Source organism: Cyprinodon tularosa, unplaced genomic scaffold (assembly GCF_016077235.1).
Source record: "Cyprinodon tularosa strain WSP-4 unplaced genomic scaffold, ASM1607723v1 ctg801, whole genome shotgun sequence".
Classification (NCBI taxonomy): domain Eukaryota; kingdom Metazoa; phylum Chordata; class Actinopteri; order Cyprinodontiformes; family Cyprinodontidae; genus Cyprinodon; species Cyprinodon tularosa.
The window spans coordinates 1-10,104 of NW_024039565.1; the positions used below are offsets into that span (position 1 = coordinate 1).

The window sequence follows — 10,104 nt, forward strand, 5'->3', positions numbered from 1 at the left end:
ATTTTCAATCCTCTAAGGATGACACTGTTTTCTTTATGCTGATCAACCAACACATTTTAAATCATTTCAAATTGTTGTGCCAAGTCTTGACATTTCCACAATTTCAAAATTTTGATACTTATTCAATACCATCTTCCTCAACATTTTACTTCCCATCCTTGAGCTACTCATATTTTCTTCAACCAGATAAGATTCAATTTTTTCTTTGTAATTCTTTTTCTGATTCAGCTAATTTTATATTGTTCAGCCTATGCTGTGAACCTTGGCTTAATTTTGCTCTTTTTCTGGACAGGAATTAAGCTTTTCTGTTTGCTGCTAATTCATAACATGCCTGACATGTTTCTGGGCAGTAGGTGGCCCCACTTCAAAATTTCTTTAGAAATTTTTCTAGAAACTTGATAGACATTATATTAAGACCCTTCTAGTGCACATATTAATGACATTTTTGATATTATGTATGGTTTGGCTGTGCAGCTTTTAAGATGAGTTTCTTTCTGCCATTTTAGTGCCAAATAATTCTACCCTACAAAAATCTTCAGATGATTCAATTGTTTTCTGCAGTTTGAAGTTTCTGATGACTTCCTATCACATTTTCATATGTTCTGCAGTTAATTTCAGCTTTATTCATTCAGCAAAAGCATTCCCACTTGCTGTTTCTCCGAAACAGCTTTTTCTATTGTTTGTTTGTTTTTAAAATAAAGGAATAAAGTTTCTATAAACAATTATTGATTCTTCTTTAAAAAGGAGAAAGTATTTTATTTTTTAGCAGGAGAAAAAGCTGTGATCTGTTTATTCTTGATTTAATTATAGCTACAATTAATGGTTATTTTAGAAATCAGTGAAACTTTTTATTATTTTTGTAATTAATTGATTAATAATCAGATATTCAAAGGTTCCTTAAAGAAGATTTTTTTTACAAAATTGAGGAGTTCTGGATAATAGAGCAGATTGACGGATGAACATTTTGTTTTTATCCTAAATGCAAATTATTTTTATAGTTTTCACAATGTTGATATAATTCCTGCTCTAAGTGGGTCGCTCTGTCAGCTAAAGGCATGTCTCTATGCTCCAGTTAATTATTAATGCTTTACTAGATCTGCGATTATTTCAGTAATCGATTAATCCGGTTAATTGATCAGCCCTGGTTTTTAATTCATTTCATAATTTTAATATTTTATGTTGCAGTTCAGCAGCTGCTTGGATTCAGAGATGTTTCCATGGAAACAACAAAAATACATCCGTGGTTGAACTCGCTGCAGATAATTGATCCTTAACATTAGCAGTAAAGTTATTGGTGTAGTTATGCAGGCCGGTTCTAGTGCTGCTAGTTAACCCTTGTTTTCTTCCCAAATCGCTCCTCAGGCTGTTTACCTGCTTCCATTAACGAGTCACTGGAAAGCAGGAAACTGAATATTAGTGTTTAGTTTCAGAAAGATTCCTCTGAACCACCCTGTGAGTCTTTGAGCGCTTGCTTCATTTTCTATCATTTCTGTCTCTTTCAGCAAGAAATGAATCCAGAGAGACCCAAGGACCCCTTCATCTCTGATGTCATAGCGTACTATGTCCGCAGCGCCCAGCAGCCCGTCTACTTCACCATCTATTTTGTAAAGGTAGTGACCCTAACTGTGGATTTATCATGTTATTGGAGAACCTCCTCCTGGAAACGTTGGGATTCTATTCAGTTTATTTCTATAGCTCCAATTCACATCATGTCATCTCAGGTCACTTTCCAGTTCACCAGATCATCCAGTCAGATTGATTCAAAGTTTTCTATCTAAGGAAAACCAGCTGATTGCATCGACTCATTGACTCTTCAGCAATCCCTCACACTAAGCATGCTTGTAGCGACAGTGGAGAGGAAAAACTCCCTTTGAACAGGAAGAAACCTCCAGCAGAACCAGGCTCAGTGTGAGCGGCCATCTGCTGAGGCCCACTGGGGTTCAAGGAGACAGAAGCAGACATAGAAAAAGAAGCATAGATACAAAAGGCAACTGTCAACCAGCTCCACAGGCGGCCCCGTCCAGGAAACACACAGCCAGGCAGACGAGCTCCGAGCCAGCTCCCATGTCAGAGGATGAAGAGAGCACATCCAGTTAGTCACAGTCAGAGAAACAGGACTACACTGGAAAACAGGCCAAGCTCCAACATCTAGAAACAAAGGTGTTGATGGCAGCAGCACAGCTGATATTTCTCTCCAGGATGGAGTCACAGCCAAACAGGAACAGACCAGATGAAGCTACTATGAGGAAAAAGCAGAGAGAGCAGAACGTTAGAGATTGAACTAACAGATTCTGCAGAGTGGGAGAATAGAGATAGAATGAAGCAGAATGATGAAAAAGGGGTCCCTATGTCCTCCAGCAGTCTAAGCCTATAGCAGCAGAACTATAGAGATAGCTCAGGATAACCTGAGCCACTCTAACTAGAAGCTTTATCAAAAAGGAAAGTTTTAAGCCTAGCCTTAAAAGTAGACAGGGTGTCTGCCTCACGGACTAAAACTGGTAGTTGGTTCCACAGGAGAGGAGCCTGAGAACTAAAAATTTTTTTTTTCTGTCAGATCAAATTTAACAGCATGACGAAGGAACCAGTGGAGGAGTCGTTCCTCACTCACCTGGAGATGGAGTTTCCAGAGTTCAAACTGATTTCAGCTTCAGTTCGAGGTGATTCATACCTGCTCATGCTTTTTTTTCATCTGATGGTCTTAAAAACCAAAAAAGATCAATCAGATCAATCTGTGGCGTTTATTGTCTTTGGCACACCACTGATCTAACCGCAGAGTTCATATCATCTAACAGATAAACACAAGAAGAGCTCGGGGGAAGTCTGTGGAGCTGTTATCTCCATGAATTACAAAAAGGTGAGCTGTGTTTTTATTTCAATCAGTATTTCCTCTTAAGGTTCCAGTCAGAGGAATCTGGCTGTTGCCAAATCAAATACCTGAACAGTTTCGGTACATTTCTATCTCTACTGATCCCTTCCTGTTTGTTCTCTGCTCCGCCTGTCCAGGTGACCCTGAGTGGCCGAGATGTTGACGTGGGAGTTTCCGTCAGAACGTCGGGGGCTCAGATTAACGCCATTCCTTCCTGCGAAGCAGAAGGTTCCGTTTTCAGTTTAGCTTTCCTTCCGTTTGTTTTCATTTTTCCTCAGTGCTGCGAATAATCTCTCACCTTTCCCTTCAATAGATCTGAACTGTTTGACTCTAACGTTGAATGAAGCGGCGGCTAAGACGAAGAGCGGATGTGGGGTGAGTCCAGCAGGAACCGCTGCGGAGATGAGCTCTGGATAATGAACTGAAACAAGCATTAAAAAATGAAAAAGATGTGCAGATAATACAAGAATTTACATGTTTTCTAGATGTGGATCTGAAAAGTGTGGTGTGCATTTTGTTTCAATCTTCCTTACTCTGATAAACCGTATCACAGTTACATACTGGACCAATCACAGCACAGGAGGCGGGCCCATAATCTAATGGGGCAGCAGAGTCACAATGATTCCTTTTATGTCCCAAAATTTGCTTTTTCTATGGTTACCATTTAACCAGCTGGTTTCTCTAAGAACTTTTCCTTTAAGTCGTAGGGAAATCATATCCTGTGTTAAAATCTGTGTTTTTTTCCATTATCTTCTGCAGGCCAGTTAGTTCTACATCAGCCTGAACACCTAAATTCGGCCAATCATATATCAACGGTCATCTGTCAATCAAATGTTTTCGGTCATAGCATCTTGATTCATATGTCGCAGCTAATATACGCAACGGTTGAAACCAGAATCCTTTCCTTTCCCATTGAGTTGCGTCCCAGTGTTCACGGGGATGGACGTCTGTGTCTTCGGCAGGCGTAGAGCTAACAGAACTGGCAGCGTTGCGAGGCAAGGGCTCAAACATGTACGGCTGGAAGCCTTCTACACCAAACCAAGCTTCTGCCGCCCTGGCGTCCTCTTCCACAACATCTTCGTCCCCGCTTTCCTCCTCTAAATAAAAAATGGATGACGGAGGAGACTCATCCACGACCTCCGACACTAAACTCTCCTCCTCTTGCATGTTTCCGCTGTCCATAGCGTTCCTTGACAGCGTCGTTTCTAAGTCACCAATTTAGTGCTACTTGGTCCCAATGGAATTTCCCATTGGGACCAATTAGCACTAAGATGCTAACTGGTTAGCAAGATGCTTCCCACAAAACGGCTACAACCAAACTTGCTTGCGAACCTTCCGCCACAACAATCCCGCCATCTTGATAATCGACCAATCATATTCACTTTAATCACTAGTGTAAAGTCGGGCACCACTCTGGAGAATTCGGAAATGCAACGGTTGGAACAGCCGCTTCCCTACGACTTTAAAGGAAAAGTCGTAGATCTTGTAGATCTGCTGAAACACCTGCAGGTGGAGCTGCTAAAAAAGTTCAAAAGATCGATTGAAGGGGCTGAATGTTATCATTTAATATTTATAATTCATTTTTATAGGAAAAGTTCGGTCATCAAGGAATAACCAATGGATCATTATTTATACCAAAAATTAATACGATCATAGTGATTGAATGAATTTAGTGTTAATCAGTAAAAGAATAAAAATAATAATTTTCATGATGATCACTGAGTCTGGGAGCGGCCATTTTTGCCCAAATCTAGTAGCCCCTCCCTCCTGCCATCTTCCAGCAGTGACGTCACGGTGCGGTAAGCCTAGCGCCATTCTCCCCGCTTTACAAGCTAAATCAATGGGAACTACTAGACACATCTGCAATCAACAACAATTATTGAAGATTTCCAGAGGACTTGACCATTGAAATTCACCAGAGCTATAGTGAAACTGACAATGCCCACGTGCATGGCAGCTGGATGCTGGAATACATCGGGGAAAAGTGAAAAAAAGAGTTATTCCACCTTTCTGATTCCTGATCCTCCACGGACGGGTTGGTCGTTGGATCGCCAACTTGAAGAGGGAGGATTTGCCATCGAACTTCTGGCCAGAGAAAAAACCCGTAATATGTAGCCAACATTTGGAAGAAGAATGTTTTCAAGATGACTTGGATAATAGCGCGTTGTGACAAACACCAGATACAGCACTGGGACTTGATCAACAGCCGATACCGCACCGTGACGTCACTAACCAGTAGGTGGCAGTAGTGTTCTTTGACAAACATGGATGCCTCCAGTAAAGCACATTCACATGGAAATTACTCTGAATTAAAAACACTGATCATTTATTGAACAGGATGGAATCATTTCAGATTTAAAGAACTTTCAGAAGTTTGGATTCTGAATATGATCGACTCCTTCTTTTAAAAACGCAAAGATTTTGTTCATCACATCCAAATTTATTTTAAACAGTTTCTGCTGACTCTTAGTCCCGCCTTTGAAAACAGACTCTTTCACCTCATTTCCAGAAAAATACGCCGTAAACACAGCAAAGATTGGTCTGTCTGACTATCAATCACAGCTGAGTGCCAAGATGCAGATACTTGAATACTTTTACAAAGCATGTGTAGAGTATTGAAGCTTGAGAGGCAATTTCTGCAAAAACACAGATTTATTTAACATCCTCAGACGAGATAGAGCTCTGACTGGGGAAAGCTTCAGCACATACATTTATACAACTCCCAATTCAAACACTCTCACTTGGAACTATCCCACCCCTACATAAAGAACTTTCGCACACACAAACATTGGAGGAAAATCAACTTGTTAGGTCAATCTATCTTTCACTGGCCAGATGCATCTCCTCCAGTCCTCTGCTGCATGAAGGAGGCGATATGAACTCATTCTTCTCTCTCATGACCTTCGTTTGGAGCCTGTGAGGCTAAGAACAAAAATAAATCAACATTTTTTACTCCACATATGTCAAGAACCTAATCTGTGTTTGGTTTTGTTTGTGAGGGATTGTTTTCAAGCAATGTGTCGATGCAAACAGCTGGTTTGAATTGTCTGTTAAGTTCTTTGAGATGAATTGTTGTAAATATCGATATATAAATAAACTGAATCCAATTTCATTGACAGGAATCCAAAATTCGGGCCAGCAACATTAAGATCCGTTCCTTAGAGCGGCGATCCTTCATTCTCACGCTGGACAGAGACAAGCGGAGGACTTACAAACATGTGCAAAGGTAACAGTTTCACCTCCTTTACACTGCAGAGGTGCTTGTGTTTCTACGTGTGTTACAAATAATGTCTGATGCAAAATAACCTGAAAGCGTTTTCAATACCTGTGACATCTGGAAACAGGGAAGATTGATCAGCTTTTCTTAACCTTTTGATTGTAGCATCGAAATCTCTCCTTGTCTGGATCCAGGATACTGCGTCCAGAAAACCATGAGGTCCAAATTTTGCTTGGACGCAGAAAAAGACGCCGGACTGAGCAAATACATGAGCAAAGCGCTTCCTTTGCCCATCAACACATTCGCTGGCATCATCAACTAATGAGTGAAAGTCGGCCAACACTTCGTCAGTAAATAAGGCTAACCTCACTCTGTTTTCTGAGTGGAAGTGACGGTCGTCTACCTGGACAAAAGGCAACCTTACAGACCAATGAGCTGCTCTTTAATCAAAAGTTGTCTGCATCTGTCCCTCTGCTCTGACTGACTGTTTACTGACCGTTTCTAAGGAACACATTCAATACTATGATTAAACTGTCTGCTGATTTGGCAGTGTTAGAAAGTGTGCTGCAGGATGGGATAGCGCTTGATTAGCATCATGCTCCTCCTAAATAGCCTGATGTGTATTCTTTGATCATCACAGAGGTTCATTATGTTTAAACAAATACTACCTGTAGAGAAAATGAAGAAGGCTCTGAGCCAGTTAAAGGTGTGGCCACCAGGTTAGAGGTGTGGCCACCAGTTAAGGGGGGTGGCCGCCAGTTTAGAAGTGTGGCAATTAGGTTACAAGTGTGGCTGCCATGTTAAAGGTGTGGCTGCCAGGTTAGAGGTGTGGCCGCCAGGTTAGAGGTGTGGCCGCCAGGTTAGAGGGTTGTCCACCAGTTAAGGGGGGTGGCCGCCAGTTTAGTATTGTGGCAATTAGGTTACAAGTGTGGCTGCCAGGTTAAAATTAACTTGTCAGTTCTTTATCTTTTGATTGATCAGCGTTTTTTTTCTTCTCCCAAATCTGTAAGGAACCTGATTCATAACAGCATTGTGTAATTTTGAAGTTTTTAAGACCTGATCTCGACGCTTATGTTGATTCTGTATCCACACTACCTTTAGACTCCCTCAGCGACACACACACATACACAACAGTTAAGCCCCCTCACTTGGCCGCCGCCATGCTGGAATATTGCCCTCACTGCTCTTATCTCATCTCTGCTACACTCAGACATCTGCATCCACCTCATCTTTTGCATGAAGGAAGCTTTAATCATGGAAAATGACTGACATTCTGCTTTGGTTGTAAGATCTCATAAGATATTGAGATTAAAACCATGAGCTGCATCAGGAGTTACTCAGGACAGAATTGAGGTGTGATGCTGATCAAAGACACAATCAAAAGGTGCTGATCGACCTCCGACCTAACCTCTCCCAATGCACCGTGCACTACCCACAGGGACGGCGTGTTGGAGTCGCACACAAGGCAGACATCTTGGAACAAGTGAACATCTCCCAGTGGAAGACTTTACATTAGTGGTGAATATTAGAATTGAAATGATTGTATTGCACTAAAGGAGCATTTAAACAGACTGTAATTACTGTGAAGTATCTTATTAATGTTCGATCACCGTTTGTTGTCCTGCAGCTTAAAGAGGGATGACTGTGATCTGAAACGACTTCTAGTTCGGTAGAAGCTGTATGTTTGTCACCTGCTTTAAATAACAGTCCTGGTATTAGCAGGAGTGCTAAAGCTAGGCCAAAGGAGGATTAGCCTGAAACGGACTTCCTGCCACGTCACCAGTTGTTTTTTTTTTGCCCAGAAGCTGATGATTATTGAGACAGGAAATGAAGTATGAAGCGGTGCAGCATCAGCAACCATCCTGACGTACTGAGAACCGCTGTAGCTACCAGATCTGCTGTGGTCCTGCTTTATGTCAATGACGTTACGCTACATGATTGGCTGAACGTTGCCACAGGAAAACATTGTGGTTGCCCAGACAACGACAATGACATCACGCAGCGTCCGTTAGCATGTTTTACCTGATCAATAACAAAACTGAAAAGAATCTGTTTCTGGTGAACAAAGTAACTGTTAGACCATGATATAAAGGGGGAGAGCTGTCTAGCGCTGTGGCTAGCTGTGCTAACAGGCTAACCTGTTAGCACAGTCAGTTATCCATATTAAGCATCACTACTTTTAAATTCGTGTCAACAACGACCTTTCCTTTCTACAAGAAGTAGGGTTTTGAGTAGTAGTGAGATGTTCCATCTGTCCTCCTCTGCCCTCAGATCTTAAAGTCGTAGGGAAGCGGCGGCTCCAACTGTCGCATTCCCGAATTCTCCTGATTGGTGCACAACTTTACACAAGTGAATAAAGTGAATGTGATTGGTCGATTATCAAGGGGGCGGGATTATTGTGGTGAAGGTTAACATGTAAGTTTGGTTGTGGCCAGTTTGTTGGAAGCATCTTGCTAACCAGTTAGCAACTTAGCGCTAGTAGGTTCCCAATGGGAAATTCCATTGGGACCAAGTAGCACTAAATTGGTGACTTAGAAACGACGCTGTCAAGGAATGCTATGGACAGCGGAAACATGCAAGAGGAGGAGAGTTTAGTAAAATAGATATTTCCTGAATTTTGGGACAATATGGTCTGATAAAAAGTATATGTATATGCATGTTTAAGACAGAATGATTTGACATTTAAATATGATTTCCCTACAACTTTAATAAAAAGAATTAAATAAACTGAGACTTTTTTTGTCATCTTGTTAAATAGCAGAGCTCAGTCTGTCTTAGAACGCAGTACTTTCCTTCAAGACTGGCAATGATTGTTTTCTACTTTCGGCTACTTTAGATCGCCAGTGAAATTTAAAATAATAGCAAATATAGGTAATAATATGTTGAGACTTCAGAAGAGATTTGATCCTTAAGAAACATGTGCAATGCTTTTTGTCTGAGTGGAGTAGCCATATGTTGACATCATTAAAGGGGCGAGGCCAAGAGCAGATCTGATACCTACAGCGAACATGCGAGTCGTTTTTCCTCAGGCTCTGCCTGATACAAGATCCAAGGATTAATGGCAGCATCACGCTTTTTCATGGAGTCCTACTCTGCTGTACTTTGAAGCACTTTAAGGGGTTTATTCTCAGTGTAGGAGGATCATTTTTAAGCTCCTTCATCCTTCAATAATCATCAGCATCTGCTGTCTTGCAGGTTTTAGAGGTTTCTCTGCTTTAGCACAGCTGATTCTGATGATTGCAGTTCAGCAAAAGCCTGTTAATCAGCAATCAATGGAAATCAGCTGTGCTGGAGCAGGAGAGCATCCCTGCAGGACCGACTTTGGGGATGCCTGGTTTAAAGGTTTATTAAAGTGTTTGAATAAACTGCTGTTGTGAGACAGTAAAAGTCGGCTTTGGTCTTGGTTCCTCTCAGCGTCAGAGATAGACGCCAAGGCTTATGTGGCCGGTAAAATGTTAAATGCTGATAGTTTTCTTACAGAACCTCACTTTAAAAATGCTGAACTGTCCCTTTATGTCTCTGTTTTAACTGGATAAAATCAAGTAGATGTGATTTGTGTATTTGAAGGCCTCAGAAGGTGGAGTGACGATGTGTGATCAGGTGTGTGTCTGTGTGTGTGTGTGTGTGTGTGTGTGTGTGTGTGTGTGTGTGTGTGTGTGTGTGTGTGTGTGTGTGTGTGTGTGTGTGTGTGTGTGTGTGTGTGTGTCGGCTCAGCAGGGGGAAAAATCATGGGTTTCAAATTCATGATGTATTTTGCACATTATGTTTTCCTTGTTATAAATAAAGGATGGGAATGTCGATGTATAATAAATAAATGATTTGTTTTTGTAGAAAAGTTGCTGTTTTATGTGTTTTTATTTATGTGCAAACTGTTGGATGGTGTATGCTGCTGAAAAAAAGTAAAGAAAAAACAATCCAGTGGACTTTGTTTCCAAGTTTGAAGAAATTTCTCTTCCCATCCAGGAAGCTATATCAGTTCAAAATGTCAGAAATAACTTTAAAATTCAAAATTTTGAAATGA

General features: G+C 41.2%; 1 protein-coding gene across 1 annotated transcript; it reads left to right on the plus strand.

Annotated features, from left to right (window-relative positions):
* The first annotated feature begins 1,507 nt into the window (after positions 1–1,507).
* Positions 1,508–7,654, plus strand: LOC119774225 (phosphoinositide 3-kinase regulatory subunit 6-like). Its single transcript, XM_038271633.1, has 7 exons — positions 1,508–1,610; positions 2,555–2,657; positions 2,793–2,854; positions 3,004–3,094; positions 3,180–3,241; positions 5,986–6,092; positions 6,249–7,654. Exons 1-7 carry the CDS (start codon positions 1,509–1,511, stop codon positions 6,403–6,405), a joined length of 684 nt encoding a protein of 227 aa, XP_038127561.1. The 5' UTR covers position 1,508; the 3' UTR covers positions 6,406–7,654.
* Positions 7,655–10,104: the final 2,450 nt, after the last annotated feature.

Coding starts and splice junctions, on each gene's coding strand:
- LOC119774225 (XM_038271633.1), top strand. CDS start 1,509: ATGAATCCAGAGAGACCCAAGGACCCCTTCATCTCTGATGTCATAGCG. Junction 1,611..2,554: donor TCACCATCTATTTTGTAAAG/GTAGTGACCCTA, acceptor TTTTTCTGTCAG/ATCAAATTTAACAGCATGAC. Junction 3,095..3,179: donor TCCTTCCTGCGAAGCAGAAG/GTTCCGTTTTCA, acceptor TCCCTTCAATAG/ATCTGAACTGTTTGACTCTA.